Here is a 20623-nt window from a genome sequence, read left to right as displayed (position 1 = left end):
TTCAGAACCCTAACTCCCCTTTCCAATATATTTAAAAATATATATAATCCCTGAGAATAACTAACTCTACGTGGTCATGGAAGATTGCTGTTTTAATGTACTGGGGTATGTTTATTTCTGGTTTCCCATTTAAAGTCTTTAAGTGAACACGATTAGCAGGAAATGAGCCTTTCTATGAGGAGAATTCAAGAGAAATGTCTCTAGCAGGATAATGCTTATTAAGTATATGAGAGAAAACCAGAGGCTGGGTCCCAGTAAGCAGGCTTCAGGCAGCCCCTAGAGGATTTGAGGGAGTTCCCTACTAGGAGAGAGATCCTATAGTGATCCCAGAGGGTGCATCCCAGGAATGCCCTTTGTAATGTTTTGTTTAGGGACCCAGAATACACACCAGAGTTCATCATTGACACTCCCAGGAGAGAGGATCAGTTGTTGCCTGATTTTATCTTACATCAGTTGAAGGAATTCTGTGATTTAAAAAAAAAAAAAAAAAAGATGAATCCTTGATGCCTTTCTGAAACAGATTCCACTGCCCACTTGGAGCCCAGAATTCATCTTTTTTTTTTTTTTTGTTGGTGTCATTATTCACTTATCTGATATTCACTGAGCCCAGGGCATCTCTCTACGTGAAATTTCTACGACTCTGTGAGCCCCTTTTGCAAACTCTCTGTGACTGAGACAGAATCTGCCCTCAGTAACTCTTTCAACACAGCTACCCCCAACTTCACAGAGCAGCAAGAAAGGTGAAGATGGAGCCGGGGTCAGAGGTACATCCAACGCCATTACTCAGTGACAATAATTTTTCTCTCTGTGGCTTGTGATGAGGAATAAGTGAGGATATTCCTAAAGCATCTAGCACGAAGCTTGGCACACAGCAGGGTGTCTAGATTTTGAGGGACAGATTTATCTGGGGGAGCTTCCTGTCTTATGTTCTCCCTATACGTTTAAATATCAGCATTTTTGTAGGAACGCTTGAAGGGATTTAGAGATTTGAGCTAACACAGATGAGCTGGAACCACTTAAACCAGTCACTGGGACAGCCCAACAGGGTCCATAGAGTATCCACAGTGACCTCCCTGCTCCTTTGTCATCTTTAACCCCGGGTTAGCCTTGGTCTGGGCTCTCCTATATTCCTGAAGCTGCACATTCTTTGATTCCTCTGTTCCTGGAGACAGGTTATAATCCACCTCTCACACGCAGCTGAAGATCACCATTCATTCTTCCTGGCAGACATTTCTGAAACTCTGAGTATTTTTGAAAGATCAGTTTTAGTTTAAAAAAAAAAAAATGTTACACACTGATGGGTATTCTGCAGTTCAACTGTGAAGTGTTGCAGGCCCTCCCGCGTAGCGGTACAACTGTTGGAAGCCACCAGGTTGTGGAGCGGGCAGCACATAGACTGGGTACAAGTCTCTGCCAAGCTGCGTAATCTTGGGCAAATTTGGGACTTCTCCGAGCCTCACTTTACCTACCTGTGAAATGTGGACACCCAGAGGACTGTGGAGAGGACTAATGAGCCATTACACTTCTGCTCACGGCGGCTCTTCTTGCCTAGGGTGCCGTCCCGGGGCCAGCTGCCGGGGGCGCGCGCGCGCGCGGGTGTGTGCAGGCGTGTGCGCGCGCGGGACTCCGGCCCACGGCTGTGTTTCCCAGGGAAGGAGGGCGCGTGGATGCGCGTGACCGGCCGCCAAGGGAGTGCGCGGCTGCCTGCGCCCGGCTGCGAGCGAGACGCCCGCACCCGCGGCGGATGGGCAGCGCGGGGTGAATGAGCGCGCGTCGGGGCGACGAGCACAGAGGCGGCGGCGCGGGGCGCTGCGGTGCGCGCCCGCCGCCTGCCCGGGTGGGGGGCGGGCCGCGGGTGGGAGAGGGAGGGGAGAGGGAGGGAGGGGCGGGCGGGAGGGAGGCAGGCGGGGAGGGAGGGCGGGCGGTCAGAGCGCGGCTGCCGCGGAGCCCGGCGCGGGCGCCTCTGCCGGAGAGCGGGGCGCGCAGCCAGGAGGCGGCGCCGCGGGGAGGGAGTGCGGGGCTGCGAGCCGGACCCGGCCGGCCGCGGGGGACAGCGCTGCGGGCCAGACCCGGGGCGGCGTGGCAGCGTAGCCGCGGTCGCCGGGACGTGCCGAGGGGGTCGTCGGGCGCGACCGAGAGAACCGGCGACAGTCGCCGGAGCGTTGTCCAGCTGAGCGCCTGGGCCGCCGCGACCTTCGGTTCTCGGGGGACTTGGCAGAGGAGACCCGCCTGCGGGAGGGAGCCGGAGGAGCAGGTCGGCGGGGCCGGGCAGGGGGAGAGAGGGAGAGAGTGAGAGCCAGCGGGAGCGAGAGAGCCAGCGAGCCTTCGAGGGGTGGGTGGGTGTGTAGGGCGACGAAGGTGTGTGATGTGTCTGTACGGAGTGTGTGAAGGTGTGTGTAGGGGTGTGTGTCCCTCCGTGTGACTGTCTATACTGTGCGTGTCTGTGAGGGGCGTGTGTGTGTGTGTGTGTGAGAGAGAGAGAGAGAGAGAGAGAAGGCTGGGAGCTCTCAGAGCTTGGATCTGAACCCGAGTAAGAGGGAGGGGGCTCGGCAGAATCAGATGTGTGTGTGTGTACACGTGTGTGTGTGCAGGGTGTGTGAAGGGTGAGTGGGTGAGTGTGTCTCGGGTGCTAGGTGTGGCTGTGTGTGTGATGTAAGGGTGCCGGGTGCACGTGTGCCCCTGGCTTACCCTCCCCTTCCCCCACCAGATGCGTGTGCGTGGAGGGGGTGTTCAGGGGGGAGGTCGGACTCCACTGCAGCAGCCCCGCGCGGGGCTTGCCTGCCTGGCCATCATCCCCAGGAAGCCCTCGATGGCCTAGAGGCCCCTCCCCCCAATACTTCTAGGGTTAAGGGGAAGGGAGCAGGGCCAAGCCCCAGGAAAAAGGGGGCAGGCTGCATGGGCCAGCTTCTGCCAGACCAGCCCACCCTGCTTCTCTGGCTGGAGCCTGGCTGGCTGCCTTTTCACGCTGGGCCAGATCACGCAGCGCTGTGCTTTGCCCCTCCGGGGGACTGCATTCCCTGGGGTCTGAGTGGGAGACAGAGGGCCAGCACCTTAGGTTGGAACGGAGCGGGGGTGGAAGCAGGCCACGTTCCTCTGTGAGGGTTTGCTTGTTCACAGTTGTATCAGCAGAAGGGTGCTTGGCACATAGTAGGCCTCAGTAAATATCTGAAGGTGGGGGGGGGGGTTGTTGGAGGTGGGGGGGGGTGGAGAGAAGTGAGGAAAGGAAGTGATCTGAGTCTGGGAACCTGAGTCCACCCCCTTAGCTGTTGGGAGAGGATAGGGGCAGCTGGTCTCCTTCAGACCCCAGTCCCCAGAGTGAGCAGGTAGGGGAGGCAGGGGTTTAGGGAAAGGGGCTTTAGCTAGAAGAGAAGGAGGGCTGCCGGTGAGACATGTGGTCTGGGGCCTGAATGGAGGAAGGAGCTGGCAACTCCCCCTGGGCAGAGCCCTTTGCGTCCTGCCCCCACCACCTGCTCCTTGGTGATCAGCAGTCTCTCTCCGGGGGGGCATCCGACCCCAGGCAGCCAGGGCTCACAGCGCCTCTCCTCTCTCCAGGACCTTCGGGCTCAAAAAGTGCCGAAGAACTGAGCACCCTGCCCACTGTGGCCACCTGAGGCCAGGTGGGGCCATGGCAGGGCAGGGCTGCCTGGGGCTGGGGCTGTTCTGCTGGGTCCTGCTTGCTGTTCCAGTGGGCCCCCAGCCTGCCTCCTCCGTCCCAGGTGTCCCTCTCACCACTCTGACCCCACCACCTCAGAGTGAGGCCTCTATGCTGTCTCTCAACCTGGGACTGAACTTCAAATTCCACCTTCGGGGACCTGCTGCCGCCTGGGGGATCTCAGTCACGGAGACCCAGCCACTCTCTCCTGGGCCAAGCCGGGAGCCGGAGGAAGAGGTGGCCAGTGGGCCGAGGACTGATCCCCTTTGGGAACTGCTGGTGGGCTCCCTTGGGAACTCCCCCCCAGAGTGGGGCTCTGCTGAAGGCAGCTCTACTCCCTGGGCCTCCTCCCTGTCTCCAGAGTCCACCTCCCCCCTCTCTGGGCCCACTGACCGGCCCACTGCTCCCTATCAGCCCAGGATGGGCACTGTGACCTGGGACACTGCTCTGACAGCCACAGCACCTCTGTCCAGTGCTCCCAGGCTCCGCCAGAGTGAGCTGGAGCTGAAGTTTGACATGGCGCTGAGGGCAGGCGCAGCCCCCACGCTTGGGCATCGGACCCTGCCCCTGCTGCCCAGCCTGCGGGCCAGTCTGGCAGAGATTGCAGGGCGCCTGGGACCATTTGGTGAGTACCCACCCCATCTGGAGGAGAGTCCCTGCTGGGCAGCCTGGCAGGTAGGAGGAAGCTTCAGCCTGGGCTCCTTTTGCAGGCTTCTTTGGCACTACTTTGTCCCCACTGCGGAACTTCTCAGGCCCAAGCCCTCCAGGCCCAACTCCATCCCCAAGCTCTGCGTCTAGAGTTTCAGATTCTCCAGGTGAGTGTTGATTTCACTGCAACAAAAACTTAGGGAACACTCCTATGTGCCAGGCACTGTGCTGTGGGCCTAATCAGCACCTCCCTTTCTCTTTTGACTCTGTGTTGCTGCTCCCAGGGCCTGGGACACGGGCCACTGCTCCCAAGGGGAAATGCCTGTTTGGTGTACATTGGCTCTCTCAGCGTAAGCCCTGGGGGAAGGACAGGATTTTCTCCAAAGCCCTAGAGGCCAAGGCTGGCTGGTAGGATGGCCCTTGAACCCCACATGCTCCCTTTGCAGGGTTCTTTGGCACCACTCTGTCCCCGCCCCCATCCCCCCTGGAGAGAAAGCTCCCAAGCACAGGCCCGTGGGACCCAGCCGCCTCCTTAAACTCTGCCACGATGGCAACAGCCTCAGTAGGTAAGTGTCTGATTCATTTGAACTTGACGTTTATTTAGCACTTACTCCGTGCTAGCCACTCATCTGCATTCTGGGACTCTTTTCTTTCCTTGTCCTCATCATCATAATCACCATTCTCTTCATCACCACCATGGAGATATATATTAACGGTCTGAGAACAAGTGTCACTGGGGGCAGTCCCACACAGAGTTAAGTAACAGTCCTCTGAGAGATTTGTAATCCCAGGCAAAGCAGGATGTAGACAGATGTATGAGAGGCAGACAGATACAGGAACTCCCTCCTGGTTCCCACAGCCTCAGTACCAACTTCACCCTTCACGCCAGTCTGCCTGGCCTGCCTTTCCACCCCGCTCCCTCCACCTTGGGGGCTCTCTCCTTTGCTGTCTGATCTGACACGACATGTTGTCAGTTAGGAACAGAGCTGGGCCCCTCATTGGGAAGACATTGAAGACAAGACTTTGAATAGACAGATGCCATCTTTATTCAAGGAAACCTTTCCGAATATGTGCATGGACAGCTGGTGATGCAGGGGAAAGAGCAGGGCCTCTGGAATCTTGAGACTTGGTTTGGAATCCCAGTTCACTTACTAACTGGCTGGGTGAACTTGGGCAAGTTATTTAACCTTCCCAAGGCTGAATTTTCTCATCTACCTAGGGTTTAATATTAGTACCTATCTTGTTATCATGAAGCTTCCAGATAATGCAAGCTCCTGGCAGGAGGCTGGGCATGAAGTAGAAGTTTATTAAGGGTGAGCTGTTAACCTTGGTTTTTCCCAAGTTCACTTCCAGACCCTACCTAACACCGTACCCTTGGCCCCAAGGCCAACCAGCCCAACCCACAGGGCAGGGGGCACACTCAGGGAGAGTCTCTAGTAGGTGAGGCCAAGGGAGCCATGGAGAGAACCACTAGGCCCAGTTTTGTTCTGCAAAGCCTTTATACTGTTGCGAAGCCTCTCTGGCCACTTCACAGTAGGAACCAGCTCAGCAGTGGAAACCGCTGATCTCCTAGCTTCGTCCAGTTCCAGACTTAAGACAGAACCTGACTCTAGCTCCCTCCCAAGCAGTCGCTGTACTCCTGGGCTTGTGGGGGGGGGGGGGAGCTGCTGACCCTTCCCCCCTCAGCCCAGTGTGTAGTAGTGACCGGATCTGCTCGGGGGGGGGGGGGGGGGGCTCTGTGGTCCCTGGGGAAGGATGCTGGCTGGCAGTCTGTCAGCCTTGGTGACAGTGCTGGCCAGGCAGGTTTAATGAGTCTGGACAGTATCAGAGGAAGCCCAGCTCACTGCCCCACCCCTCCCCCATCCTCACTGATGGCTGCAGGAACTCAGCCACTTCCTGGCTCTTTCTCTCAGATAAACCCAGGAGTGCTACAGGCCCCTTGGCCAGAAGGTCCAGGGCCTTGCTCTAGCCAGCAGTATGTGTAGAGGGTAGTGTGAGGCAGTTAGGGGACAAAGGGAGCCTCTGTGTGTCTCTTCTAGGATCTTTCTAACCTAGGTGTGTTTAAGCTTTGAATCTAGGTCTCTTCTCTTGCATTAGCTCCCATCACCTGGGGCACAGCTAGTATGCATCCAGTACACCGTGGGAGAAGTTGGGCTGGTCATTTACATATTGAAAGACTTTCAACCCGGTTGATAAGTACCCACTGGCCTTAGCCCCCTGAGCCCTCCCCTCTACTAGACCACCCTTGGTGACATCTGTTCTGATTGGCTGCCGTCTGTGCCATTTTTAGTGGTTAAATATTTCGAATGTCAGTTACCCTTACAGAGAGGATCAATCTTCCATGATCCTAGAGGAGGGGGTGGGGAAGAGGAATGGGGCCAGGCAGCTGCATGGGCTACCACTTCTACTGGGAGAGTGATTTCCCAGCCCTTTGATCTGGGCAGCTGGTACATAATCAGGCCTGACTTTTCCATAAATCTAGCAGGCCCTGCTCCCTGACTCCTCCCTGGCCAGCTATGACCTCACCAATCCCTCACATTGACATCCTACCTCCTTTCTTGCCCCTGAGGTCAAGAGGGGCCATGGGGCCAGAGGGGGATCACCTTGTAAGAGAGGGTTGCTCAGGAGAGGGATCGGAGGAACTTACCATCTTCTGGAGGGAGACTGAGGGCTCCTTCTGGGGAAGCCTCAAGTGGGGAGATAGGGGAATGAGATCAAGTGGATTCTTCTAAGGCTGAAGAAGCTGAGTTTTCTCTGCCTGTCCCCATCCACGACATGGCCCAGCCCTGGGTCCACAGGGCAGGCCCACCTCTGTGCTCTGCCTGTGCTTTGTCTGTTTTCTGGGTTTCCTCTTTTATTCCTAGCTTCTTAGTCACATTAAAAATCTGTTCTAGTTGCCGTAGTGCTTGGGGGACAGAGGTGAGAGATGGGTTTCTTGTGGCCCTCGGGTAAGAAGTGGAGCTGGAAGAAGGCAAGGCAGAGCAGATCTCTGAGAGTTGTGCTTGTCTGCTCAGTGAGGCTGTGAGGCTCAGAGGAGGCTGTGAGGGGTGGCAGTCTGGCTCTAGCCATAGTCCTCCTGGGCACGGTCCCATTGCCTTTCTGCAGAGCCCGCCAACGCTGAGGAAAAGCCAAGCAAAGTCATCCACTTTGCTGAAGTGGGTTGGGCCAGAGCTCCAGAGGGGCAAAGGAATGAAGCTGATAGAAGGGTTGCAAGTTTTTGATGCAGCTAACCTCAGACTGATACCCACCCCTGATCAACAAGCTATCCCAGCTGAATGAACCTCATTTAACTCATGGCTGTGTCTTCCTTAAATGTTCAGGGGTAGTCAATCCAACTAAAGGGTGTTTTTTAAATAGGGTTCACAAGGTGAAACAATGTGTTGCCTTTCTAAGCAAAATTAGTATGGGCTAAGAAACAACAGTCGTTTTTTTTTTTTTTTTTAAAGCTTTTATTTATTTATTTAAAAGATTTAATTTATTTATTTCACACACACACAGCGCACAAGCAGGGGGAGCAGCAGGCAGAGGGAGAAGGAGACTCCTCGCTGAGCAGAGAGCCCCCCACAAAGGGCTTGATCCCAGGACGCTGGGATCATGACCTGAGCTGAAAGCAGACGCTTAACTGGCTGAGCCACCCAGGCACCCCCAGAGACAACAATCTTTTGTTGATTATATCAAGAACTAGTTTGAGGCCAGAAATAGTCACTGTCGCATGAACACAAGTTGATGATTGATCAGTGATACACATTACCTAATAATGATGATACCAACACCAAACACATACCAAAAGCTTATTACACACCAGGCACTCTGAAGAGCTCTGTCCACGTCGAACATTTATCCTCTTAACAGCCTTAGGCAGAAGGGACTCTTCCCATCTCAGACTTGGGGAAGGCGATGGAAGGGGAAGCAGGGCCCATGCTTCCATTTGTAAGAGGCAGTGAGCTGTGTAGACTTAATTTTTTGGCTGCTCCCTCTCTGCCCTCCCCAGATGTCTGATTCTGTCTTCCCCCCTTCTCTCCAGAGCCGCTTTCTGCACACCCCTCCACACCCCTTTGTCTGGTACTGGGGATTGCTGTTTTGCATGCTCCTAGCAGGAACTGGCATGACCTGGGTGAGGAGTGCATCTGGGGTCTTCCTGTAGTGTGTGCCTGACACCAGGCAGGAGTGCGGCCAGGCGGTTGGGGTAGGAGTCTCGCTGTCAGGAGACCCTCCCTTCCTCATCCTATGTCTGCCTTCTGTGCCCCTCCCCACCCTCACCAGGGTGTCTCCATTCTTCCCCGCCATCTTTCTCCCTTCATACTCCTTTGCAGCTGCAGATCTGCTGAGCTTGCTAGGTGGAGGAGGGAGAGGTTGAGCCGGAAGCATCTTCCTTTGCTGCCTGGCCATGGGAAGAATCCTTGGATCTCTTTTTAGCTCTTCTCTTGCTCCAGGAAAGTAAATTAGGGATCTTACTCCTCATCCTCTTTTACTTGACTCCCCCCTCCCCTACCTTTAAAGATGTATGTATTTATTTTAGAGAGAGAGCAGGCAGAGAGAGAGAGAGAGAGAGAGCGTGTGTGGTGGAGGGGCAGAGGAGAGAGAATCTCAAGCAGACTCAATCCCATGACTCCAAGATCATGACCCAAGCAGAAACCAAGAGTCAGACACCCAACTGACTGAGCCACCTCTGGTGCCCTGTGACTTCCCTTTTCCGAAGGGATGTGGGGAAGGTCTTGGAGCCCACACCAGGGCTGGGAGCTTAAGTTAGCAAATCATAGAGCACCTGAGGAGCTCATTCACTAAGAAGGCATCTATCCTGCTGTGCTCACCCCAGTAATTCCTTCTGGAGAGTTCAAGGGTAGCCTCGAGACCCAGGGGAGTCCATTTCAATGTCAACTTCTGTAAAGTGGAGTGAGAACTCAAGGGGCTATGTACCTTAAGAGCCTTGGATGAATGACTTTGTGACTGAGTTGGGATGGGGACCATGGCCATGGGTAAGCTAAGGGTTGGGGGTGTGGCAGACAGGAAGGCCAGTGATCAGGAAAGGTTGTGTTCTCTTCAGATGCTGGGAAGGGAGTGTCTTAACTCTCCCCCCCAATCCCCTGCTGCTGCATGTGTCCACATGTGAGTGTAGGGGCTTTTCCTGAAGAGATGGGGGAAGGAGGAAGCAGATGAAAAAGGGCAGGGGATGTTTCTCCCAGCACCAACGTGGGAATTGGGAGTTAGGGGTGCAGTATGAGAGATAAGCAAACTAGTCTTATGAAAAAACTCTGGAATTGTGAGAAGGGGCTCAGACCAGTACTCAGATCTGGATTCTGAGATCTGCCGATTTGTCACCTTGGACAAGTCGCTTTGCCTCTCTGTAGAGCCTAAGTGTCTTCACTGGAGAAACAAGAGGATTCATTTATTCAACAAATATCTGCTCAGTGCCCGCTCTGAGCCAGGCCCCATTTTGGGCATGGAAATTCAGATGTAAGCAGAACAGACCGATATCTTTGTTCTTATGAAGCTTACTTTGTGGTGGGAGGATTGAACTAGAGGGACCTTCTCCAGTTCCCTCAGTAAAATTCTGTAGTTTCTTAAGAAAAACCCTTTTCAGGGCGCCTAGGTGGCTCAGTCGTTTAAACATCTGCCTTCAGCTGGGGGCGTGATCCCAGAGTCCTGGGATAGACTCCCACATGGGGCTGCCTGTTCAGCAGGCAGTCTGCTTCTTCCTCTCCCAATACCCCTCCCCCAGCTTGTATGTGCACTCTCTCTCTCAAATAAATAAATAAATAAATAAAATACATATAAAAAGAAAACCCCTTTTCAGTAGAATCGCAGAGTGATGAGCAGAAATAAACAGCAGAGAGCGAAGGGTGGGTTAGGGATGCCGGAGGGATGAGAGTTGAAGAGTTTGATGGGGAGGGGAAGACAAGGGGATGAGAGACCGGTGAATCTCTACTAAAGACAAGTGTGGGGCACCTGGTGGCTCAGTTGGTTAAGCCTCTGGCCTTTGGCTCAGGTCATGATCCCACTGGGATCGAATCCCGCATCAGGTTCCCTGGTGGGGGGGGAGACACGTGTGTCCTAGATGTTATGAAGACTCTCTGGTACACAGGCTACTGGCTGTGGGGAAGGGAGGGGAAAGCTGTACAATTGCCTCAGACGAATGTTCTTTGCCCACAGACCCCACCATCCCCAACTTTGGCCCAGATGACTCCTCTCCTGCCAGCCTTGGGAAGCCTTCGGTGGAGCCAGAGTGTGGGTCAGGGTCCTGCCACATGGGAGAACTGCCTGAACCCGAAGGGCCGCCTCCCGTGGCTCCGCTGCCCCTCTTCTTCCTGACCCTGGAAGCCAACTGGGCAGAGGCCAGAGCTCGCTGGGGGCTGGCCTGGGAGGCCCACGTGTACGGGGTAGGCGCGCTCTTCGGCCTGGTGGCCGTGCTGGCGCTGCTGGCCCTAGCCCTCTTGCCCTGGCGCTGCCCGCCGGGCGCCCCCTGCCTGGCGCTGCTAGACCTGCTCCTGCTCTCGGCCGGGACCACGCGGGCCTTCCCGCTCTTCTACGACGCCTACGGGCACCGCGATCGGCTGCCCCCGCTCGCCTGGCTGCTGCTGCAGGACCTTCCGCTGCCCTGCCTGGCTGCCGGCCTGGGCCTGGCCTGCCTGCTGCTGGCCCGGCCGCGCCCGCCGCGGTGTCCCGCTGGGCTGGCCGCGCTGCTGCTCCTGGGGCTGGGGCTGGCGGCCGCCGCCGCCGTCGGGAGCGCAGCCCACCGCCCGCTGCGGCCTCTGCGTCTCGCCTCCCGCGGGCTGCACGCCTTTCTCGCCGCCCTCCTCTCCGGGCTCCTACTGGCGCTCTCCTGTTGGGGAGGACGGCGGCGGCGGGCCGGAGCGCCCCTGGGAGGGTCGGGCTTCAAGGGCGCCACCCCGCTCCCGCAGGCGCGCAGCCCCTTCGCCCCGCGCGAATCCTGGCAGCGCGCGGCCCGCACAGCTCCAGTGGCGGGGACCTTCGGGCTGCTGAGCGGAGCCCTGCAGGGCTACGAGGTGCTGCACGCCTTGGGCTATGGCGGCCAGCCTGGCCTGGAGGGACCCTGGCCCTGGTGGGCCTTCCAGCTAGGCCTGCGCTTGGGCGAGGTGGGCGTCGCGATCCCGTTGGCGCTGCTGGGCCTCTACCCGGCGCTCAGCAGCCACCGTGTGCCGCCTCGCTGCTGGGCCAAGCTCTTCCGCTTGTCCCCGGGCCACGCAGCCCCACTGCTGCCCGGGGGCTGGGTCACCGGGCCCCCGGACAAGGAGCCCCTGGGTGGCGCCATCGCGCGTGGCGACGCGGAGCTGCTGCAGCTGTGCGCCCTGGCAGGACCTGGCCCCGACCTCCTGCTCCAGGGAGGCGGCTGCCGGGGCTTCGATGGCGCGGCGGCCAACCCGGCCCCTTCTCCGGCCTCCTCCCCCTGCAGCGACTACACAGTGGACTTCCGCCCGCCCTCCCCAATCAACCTGAGGCGCAGCATTGAGGAGGCCCTCTGCAGCGAGGCGCTGCTCACGCCCGGCCTCTTCCAGGGCCCTGCCTTCGGGGAAACCGCGCCTGGGCTCGGCCTTTACCGCACCACCTCGCTGGTGGCGAAGATGGGGGTCGGGCCCAAGGGGAAGTCTGAGGAGGCCCCTGGCTCCCCTGTGCCCTTGGAGCTCCCTTCTCCCCGGGCCTGGCCCATGGGCAGCAGCGCCTCTTCGGGCTCACTGTGCGGACTTTCGCGGGACAGCTCGTCCATGCTACTGTGCTCCAGCCCCGACAGGCCCCCACGCTGTCCGCTGGTCTGCGTCCTCAGTCCCCCGCGACCCTCGGGGAGTAGCCCTAGCCTCCCGGGCTCAGGCTCCTACCAGGCCCTGTCCCCACCCTCCCGCGACTCCCCAGAGCCTACTCCTGAGCTGCAGGCCGCAGAGGCTTTGCTGCAGGAGCAATTCCTGGACGCCTGTCGACAGATCGATGAGCTGAGTGTGGGCAGCGACACCATAGACCTGTGAAGAGGCGGCCCCCTGGCCGCCCCAGCCTACGCCCCCTCCTGGCGCCTGCTCTGCCTGAGACCTGCACACTGTAGCTCTTTCCCAATCCTGCCTGGCTCAGATACCACTCCCCGCTTCTTCCCCATCCAGGGGTCGCTGGGTGGGTGGGTCAGCAGCCAGGCTCTCTTGATTGGGGTTAGTGCCACCTCCCCTGGAGCCCTGGGCACGGATGCCCTCTGCTGCAATTCTAGGCTGGCAGGGGTTCCACTTGCCTTGGCATTCACCAGCAATAAAGCTCCAAGGTGCTCCACTCCTGACCACCAACTCCCCACTCCGGTGCTGAGTGAGAGGGGCTGTCCTCCAAGGACCTCGAGACTGGCTTCAGTCCCCACACCCACCTGTGCCATGCCCAGGAATCCCATTCCTGTGTGAGTGAGACTCCCTGTCCTCCACATGATCCTTCCCTGTAGAAGGGTCCATGGCCCATCCAGGAGACTCCACAGCAGTTGGGTGGGAGGTGAGTGCTTCCAGAGTTAATTTATCAATAAAATATTTTCAGAGAAAGGTCTAATCTTCTTGGAAAAGCTTAGATCAGCCCACAGCAGCAGCCATTCCATCAGAACTGGAAGATAAGCCTTGTTTGGGTGGGGAGGCTTCATCTCACACCTGGGTGACCTGTATTCTCGATTGCAAGGACCCTTGTTGTCCTACAGCTGGGATGAGTGAGGGCCCTGGGAGTGACCCTGTGAAAACCCTCTGACTCTCTGGGAAGTGCCTTGTCAGAGAAGAAGCAGGCCCTGGGAAGTGAGGCAGGACCTCTACACCCATTGGTAGAAACCTCTGCATTCCTAGGAGCCTGGCTGCAGGTTGTGGGGGACAGCTGGCTAGGGATGAGTGAGTCCATGGTGAAGTCCTCTGTGGAAATGTTGATACACACATCAAGGGCTTGATCACTTTGAGCTGGAATCCCCAGCAACTCCCCCTGCCATGTTCCCAGAGGAACTCACAGAGGACACTACCTACTCCGCCTACCAACAAGGCCTCTTCAAGGTTGGACTTACAAGGCCTCTTTCCCTGCACTCATCTCCCATGGTGCAGATCCTCCCTAACGGGAGCCTATCTTCCTCCAAACCCTGGCCCCAATCTACCCACCAAAGCAGTCCGGGGACCTTGGAACCTCTCCCTTGTCCAGAGCATTTGGCTCTGAGCTCTGGGGTGTGCATTCGTCATTTGGCTAAAATGCAATTAAGTTCAGAATGGCACTAAAACAGGGTTGTAGATTAGGTTTGGAAATAAAAATTTGGCAGTGTTTTGGCAGATGTCTTGCATGTCACAGGAAAACCGACAGGGGCACAACATCCCAGGCTTGAAATGAAAAAACAGGAATAGAAGTGGTTTTTCTCCCAAGTCTTCCCATCAGCTCATGGGGATTGGAGAAGGGAGGCAGGGGGAGTCAAGAGGAAAGCAGGCAGGGAGGCCCTGAGGGGTGGGGCCTCACCAGACTAGGTCCATGCACTAGTGGAAGAATTAGAGCACTGTTCTCCTTGCACGTGAAGATCTGTCTTGCCTGAGAAGATGGTCCAGGGTCTTGGACCTCGGAAGGAGGAAGAGTCAGTGATGTTTGGAGAGAGTGAGGGTCATGGTAGGGAGCTCAGTGAGACAGGAGCCACTGAGGAATGGAACTGGAGTGGTTTTTTGACTGTGTCTCCTCCATCACCTGGCTCAGCCTGGCTCAGAAATTCTTGCTGCATCGTCACTCTGGGCTGAGGCCCAGGGAACTGCCAGCCTCCTAATTATAGGCATTTCTCACTGGTGTCATAGTGGCTGTAGCAGACCCAGCATTGGAGCTGCTTTGTATCATGGAAGGGATTCTTGCTGCTTGGAAAAAATGGCTCCTTTTCTCCCCCCACCAACCCTTCCATCTGCCTCTGCTCACACCCAACTCCTCTTGGCTCCCTCTTCCTCGCCCTAATGCTTATCAGCTGGCTCATTCGTTTTCCTCACCAGGGGACCTGGCTTCATGCACAACCGGGCAGTCCAAACCCCACATGCCCTGAGTCAGTCTGTCGGCATGTGTGTCTGTCTCTCTCTCCCTCACACACACAATCATACACAAACTCCTTTTCTGTCTAGAAGCTGTGAATGGGGCTGATGAGATGGGGAAGTGTGGGGGGAGGAAGACAGCTCAGTGCTCACCAACTCCAACACTTCTTTGGTTTTCCTCTGCAAGGATTACTTCAGCACTTTGACTATAAAGAGGCCAAGACTTTGGTGAAACAACCCTTCCCTTTTGTCCCATGCCTTGGCCCTTACCCAAAGCAGGTTTCCCAGAGGAGCCCAGGTATATCCTAATGCACACACCCTTCAATCCCAGTTCTTAGTACTTCAGGGGATGGAGTGACAAAGTCATTCATCTACAGTCACTCAATCTCTTTAAAACACTTTATGGAATGCTTACCGTATGCTAGGTGCTGAGCAGAGAGAGGTGAACGAGGTAGACACCAGCCCTGAACGTATGAATTTGAAGGTCTTTGGGACGAACGCAGACACTGAAGCACTAATCAAATAGGGGCACCAGGCTAGCTCAGTCGGTAGAGCATATGACTCTTGGTTTTGAGGTTGTAAGTTCGAGCCCCATGTTGGGTCTAGAAATAACTTAAAAATAAAATCTTGGGGCACCTGGGTGGCTCAGTGGGTTAAGCCTCTGCCTTCCGTGCTCGATCTCAGGGTCTTGAGATCAAGCCCCGCATGGGGCTCTCTGCTCAGTGGGGAGCCTGCTTTCCCCTCTCTCTCTACCTGCCTCTCTGCCTACTTGTGATCTCTCTCTTTCTGCCAAATAAATAAAAAATCTTTAAAAAGAAAATAAAATCTTAACCCACTGAGCCACCCAGGTGCCCCAACTTAAAAATAAAATCTTAAAAAAAAATAAAGAACAAATCATATGAATAATTACAATAGCATTAACTACAGTTGTGAGAAGTGCTAAGCACAGACGTAAGTGGTATAATAAGAAGGTTTTACTTGCAAGGGGGAGTGGGACTTGAGGGATGGGGCCTGGGAGAGGCTGGCTGGGAGAGAGCACAGCCCAGGCCTCTCTTCCTTCCTTCCCGGGCTCCTGCACAGTGATGGATGAGGGAGAAGCCTACAGTTTATTTCCCCTGGAAGCCACGTTGCTGATGTGGTGCAGGGGACCACAACTCCCGCTATTTAATAAAGAACCCTGCGTGTGTCCTGGGGAGATGGATGAGCAAATATTCCTGACTGAAGCACCATGTGGTCTCCCTGATGTGCAGAGATAGGAGGGGACAGGGCTGAGGTTGAGGTTGGGAGTCTGAGATGCACACGCTCCCCCCGCCCCACCCCCGCCCAGGTCTGAAACTCCGGAAGTGTAGAAAGGGTCAGCAGCATTATTATCTACTCCTAGGGGCACAGAATTCCTCTGCATTGTGGGTGGCTGCTGCCCCCTGATGGGCAGAGGCACACAGTTTTGTTTTGTTCTTTAAGGAAGGTCTGAGTGACAAGTATTTTAAACAGCAGAGTAGGGGCATCCCAAAGGGGTATTGGAACAGCATTCTTAGGGTTCTTTTCCTGGATATGCTGCACCCAGCACTGGGAAGGCCGCCTATACTTAGAGCCCCAAAGCTTGCAGTTAAGTTTTTGGGGATATAATTTTGATTTCTAAAGTGGTGAGGGGGCAGGAGAGGAGGAGAAAAAAAGAGGAGGAATGTGGAATCCCAAACTGACTTTATTCAAATGACCCATCCCACTTCCTTTGTCTACTTGTCTCTGTTTATCCTGGATAGGATTAACCCCATAGCCTTAAAAATCTGTTTTGTATTTCAGTACTTGCTCTCTTGAGTTATGTGTGTAAAAATAACTAGTGTTTTCTTTTGAGCATACATTATATACTTGGACTAGGGTTTCATAAATCTGATGTTGTGTTCTGCCCCCCCCCCGTTACTGTCAACCAGCCATCCCTTCCATCCAAAATGTATCAAAAGCAAATGGGTTTTGAAGAGAAGCGGAAACTTACTTTTCACTGTACCTTTTGTACTTTCTGAATTTTCAGGTTATAGTATTGAGAAGTTATTTTAAAAGTGCATTGATGGGGTGCCTGGGTTGCTCAGTGGGTTAAGCCTCTGCCTTCAGCTAAGGTCATGATCTCAGCCTCCTGGGATTGAACCCCCAATGAGGCTCTCTGCTCAGCAGGGAGCCTACTTCCTCCTCCCCCTCTGCCTGCCTCTGCCTACTTGTGATCTCTCTCTCGCTCTCTGTCAAATAAATAAATAAAATCTTTTAAAATAAAAAAGTGCATTGGAGCTTTTCTCAGCTGGAACCCTTCCAAGGTGCTTCAGTCTTGCACCAGGTCAGTTCCTGAACCCAGTGGAATGGCTAATGGTCTCTGCCTTCCAGGTTCCAGGAGCACCCAGATCTCCTGCTGGTGGGTGACATCCCTCAGCCTTGGGTCTGTCTGATAAGCTGACCCGAGGGAAGGTTTTCTCCTGTTTCTGGGAGGACCTGCATCCAGTGTCTGTATGTTATGTTTGCTTTGGGTGTGTTCTGTTATCCTGTAGGGTGCCTGCTATGATTTATTTGTAAGTTTTTAAAATGAATGTCTGTCTACCCCCACTAGACTTCATTCTCCATGAGAGTAGGGAATCTTGTCTTGTTTTAGCTCACCAGAACCGAGTCCTTCTAGAAAAGAAACTCCACTATGTCTACCCCCACTAGACTTCATTCTCCATGAGAGTAGGGAATCTTGTCTTGTTTTAGCTCACCAGAACCGAGTCCTTCTAGAAAAGAAACTCCACTATGTGCCTGGCACATAGTAGGCGCTCAGTAAATATTTATTGGAAGAATGATTGTGTATGATCTGTGTCTGCGTGTGCTTTAATAGCTGTAATTTGCACACTGTTACAGGCACTGTATAGTGTGACAGATGTCTCATTCTCTGAGAATATGTGTGATATACGCATCTACGTGCGTTCTGTTTCCACTTTATACACGTAAACTGGGTGTCTTTGGTGGAACCGAAAAAAGTACTTATTAAATATCCAGTATGTGTCAGATCCTGGGTGAGACCCCGAGCAAAAAACGACTTCCTCTGCCCGCCGTCGCACTCTGGGATCATCTCCTGGAAATGAGATCTTAAACTAGGTAGGAGCTAGGATGCCAGTCTCCTACAGTGGCCCCCCCCGGGGGGGGGGCGATAGGGACGGGAGGGACCGTGCTGGGATTAGGGGTGGAGCCCCGCTCAAGAAGCTCCGCCCCCGGGCAGAACGGCCCCTCCCCCATTCCGGAACGCTTTTTCCCCCTCCCCACCCTGTTTTCCTCCGGACTCTTTTGAGCAGCGAGCACTTCCGGAATCTCCGGGCCGCTTGGCGTGGTTGGCCTGCCAAAGCCCGATTCTTGCCTCGCGTGCGAGGCCCCGATTCGCTCGTGATCTCGCGCGCCTCCGTCCCCCGGCCTCATGGCCGGGCTGACCCTGTTTGTGGGCCGCCTGCCGCCCTCCGCCCGCAGTGAGCAGCTGGAGGAGCTGTTCAGTCAGGTGGGGCCGGTGAAGCAGTGCTTCGTGGTGACTGAGAAAGGTAGGGGGCGGGGCTGTGGAGGACGGGGCTGGGGTTCCTGGGAGCAGGGTCCGCGCGAGGACACCCTCCCAGACTTCAGCAAGCCGTGGAGTTCTTGACCCGCTCCGGGGAGAAGGGGCTGGGAATGGAGTTTCTTTTCTAGAAGGACTCGGTTCTGGATGAGGCTGACATTTCTCACCGTCAAGGCATTGCCTCAGGGTTCCATAGCGCTTTCCGTTTTCTGGGGGGCGCTCACATACGGTATCTTATTTGGTAACAGTGTTAACATTTAATATTTAATACAGTTAACATTTAGTAACATCGGTGAGGCGTATTAAGAGTCAGCTGATTGCCAGGCACGGTGCAGAATTCCGCACGTGTTAATCGCATTTAGTTTTCCCCAACAGTCTTGGGGTGGAGAGTCTGAACCCCATTTTACAGACAGGAATCTGGGGTTTGGGGGAAATTTGATAAGTTCAGTTGAAGTTCGTACAGCTTGTACGTAGTGGACCCAGAATTTGGTCACCCGACCCGGAGCTCCTAACCAGTATGTTACACATTTACCCATTCATTCATTGAGATATTTTTTGAAGGCCTGCTGTGCAGTAGGCACTGTTGTAGGTCCTGAGGATGCAGCAGTGCACCCAAACCAAGCCAAAAAAGTTGCTCTTAAGTCTGCAAGATGGGGAAGACATCCAATTAAACAAGCAAAATATAGAGTGGTAATGGTGGTAAATACTAAGGAGGAAAATAAGTCACGAAGAAGGATGAGGAGTCTCTGTAAGTGCATGTGGGGTGGGGGTCGTAGAGGAGTGAGGAATGGCAGTTTTCTATCGATGGAGAAGCCAGGGAAGGCCTCATGGAGGTGAGGGAGGGAACATGTGTCTCTTCAGGAGGAGGAGAAGGCTAAGCAGAGGAAACAGCAAGCTTAGGAATACTGAAGAGGACTACTGGTATATGGAAGGACTGGCAGGGAGAGCAGGGTGACCAGAGTGAGTGGAGGTAAGAGAAATAGGAGATGAGATTCTAAGGGACCAGATCGTGGAGGACTTACGGGCCATTGCAAGGACTTTGGCTTTTACTGTGAGGTGAGAAACTGAATAGGGAGCAGTAAGTATGATCTGGATTAAAGATTCTGAGGCTGCCGTTGGAGAATAGGACAGAAGCAGGGAGACCAAATAGTGGGCTTTTGCAATAATCCAGGTGAGAAATTATGGTGTTGGACCAGGATGGTACAGTGGAGGTGGTAGAAAGGGATTGGAATATGGATATTTTTGAAGGTAGAACCAATTTGCTGATGGATCAGATGCAGGGTATGAGAAAAAGAAGAGTCGGGTCCTATTCCCAAGGCTTTTGGCTTAAGCCAAAAGTGTAATCCTGCTGTATGCCTCATACTCTGTGCGATGCTCATTGCATCACTGTGAGAAAGGGTTGGCAATGAGGAAGGACTGTAAGGATTTTAATTGTAGAGAAGCATTCCTTCCTCTCACTTAGACTTCAAGGGACACTCGAGATAGGCACCTGATGTTTTATTTAGCTCCCTTCTAAGTCATCAGGCTGTCTCTGAAGGCAGCCGCTTCTTTGCTTTTCAGCAGAACAACTGAAGGGAACTGGCATCTTGTGGACCCCTGTTTCCCTGCATGGTATCTGAGTGTGCGAGCAGACACGCTAACTGTGTGCTAATAATCCCTCCGTTGCTAGCTCCTATTTTGTTAATGACAGAGGCTAGAGTTGGGATTGTCCCCATGGCTCTGGCTACCATACAGGCCATGACACGAGCCTGGTTCTTTGTCATTTTAGGTATAGATATGGGTGTGTGAGAGAAGGGGAGTGCTCTACAGCCGTGTTTCTTAAACTGCAGATCATTACTGTTAGTGGGTTTTGAGTGGGTCATGACAAGAATTTTTTCAAAGATAAAATATATGTATATATGGTAAATGATTAATATTTATAATTTTCAAAAAGGATTATTTATTTATTTATTTATTTGACAGAGAGAGAGAGAATGAGAGAGAGAATACAGGCAGGGGTAGTGGGAGAGAGAGAGAAGCAGGTTTCCCTCTCAGCAGGGAGCCCGACAGGGGGCTCCATCCCAAGACATGGATCATGACCTGACAGGCGTGTAATGACTGAGCCACCCAGGCACCCCATATTTATAATTTTTAAAACATTTTATTTGAGGGGCGCCTGGGTGGCTCAGTGGGTTAAAACCTCTGCCTTCAGTTCAGGTCGCAATCTTAGGTCCTGGAATCGAGCCCCCACGTCCGGCTCTCTGCTCAGCAGGGAGCCTGCTTCCTTCTCTCCGCCTGCCTCTCTGCTTGTGATCTCTCTCTGTCAAATAAATAAATAAAATATTTTTTAAAAAAAGATTTTATTTGATTCTTATTTGTTTATTTATTTTTAAGGATTTTATTTGTTTGTCAGAGAGAGAGAGAGAGAGAGAGAGAGCGAGCGAGCAGGTTCCCTGCTAAGCAAGGAGCCCCTTGTAGGACTGATCCCAGAACCAGGATCATGACCTGAGCTGAAGGCATATGCTTAACCAACTGAGTCGCCCAGGTGTCCCTAAGGATTTTGTTTTTAAATAATCTATACACCCAATGTGGGGCTCAAACTTACAGCCCCAAGATCAAGAATTGCATTCTCGGGGGCTCCTGTAAGGCTCAGTGGGTTAAACCTCTGCCTTCGGCTCAGGTCATGATCTCAGGGTCCTGGAATGGAGCCCCATATTGGGCTCTCTGCTCAGCAGGGAGCCTGCTTCCCTTTCTCTCTCTGCCTGCTGCTCTGCCTACCTGTGATCTCTT

At 54.2% G+C, this 20623-nt stretch overlaps 2 protein-coding genes across 4 annotated transcripts in view; both read left to right on the top strand.

The window, feature by feature from the left end:
• Window positions 1-1598: 1598 nt before the first annotated feature.
• PRRT4 (proline rich transmembrane protein 4) lies at window positions 1599-13392 on the top strand. Of its 3 annotated transcripts, none has more exons than XM_059171775.1 (6): window positions 1599-1758; window positions 3553-4277; window positions 4363-4467; window positions 4585-4650; window positions 4747-4866; window positions 10451-13392. In XM_059171775.1, the coding sequence occupies exons 1-6, from the start codon at window positions 1745-1747 to the stop codon at window positions 12274-12276; spliced, it is 2856 nt and encodes a 951-aa protein (XP_059027758.1). In that variant the 5' UTR covers window positions 1599-1744; the 3' UTR covers window positions 12277-13392. The 3 variants fall into 3 exon arrangements, with proteins under 3 accessions (XP_059027758.1, XP_059027759.1, XP_059027760.1); XM_059171777.1 differs by lacking the exon at window positions 1599-1758 and adding an exon at window positions 2043-2254; XM_059171776.1 differs by lacking the exon at window positions 4585-4650.
• Window positions 13393-17605: 4213 nt separating this feature from the next.
• The window catches only part of RBM28 (RNA binding motif protein 28), a 30708-nt gene continuing 27690 nt past the window's right edge, over window positions 17606-20623 (top strand). Inside the window, exon 1 of the mRNA XM_059171774.1 lies at window positions 17606-17843. Coding sequence (XP_059027757.1) covers window positions 17726-17843 — 118 coding nt within the window. The 5' untranslated portion in view covers window positions 17606-17725. The remainder of the gene's footprint in view (window positions 17844-20623) is intronic.

Source organism: Mustela lutreola, chromosome 4 (genome assembly GCF_030435805.1).
Source record: "Mustela lutreola isolate mMusLut2 chromosome 4, mMusLut2.pri, whole genome shotgun sequence".
Classification (NCBI taxonomy): domain Eukaryota; kingdom Metazoa; phylum Chordata; class Mammalia; order Carnivora; family Mustelidae; genus Mustela; species Mustela lutreola.
Note: the sequence above shows the minus strand (reverse complement) of the source record. Positions and strands in the feature narration are given on the sequence as shown.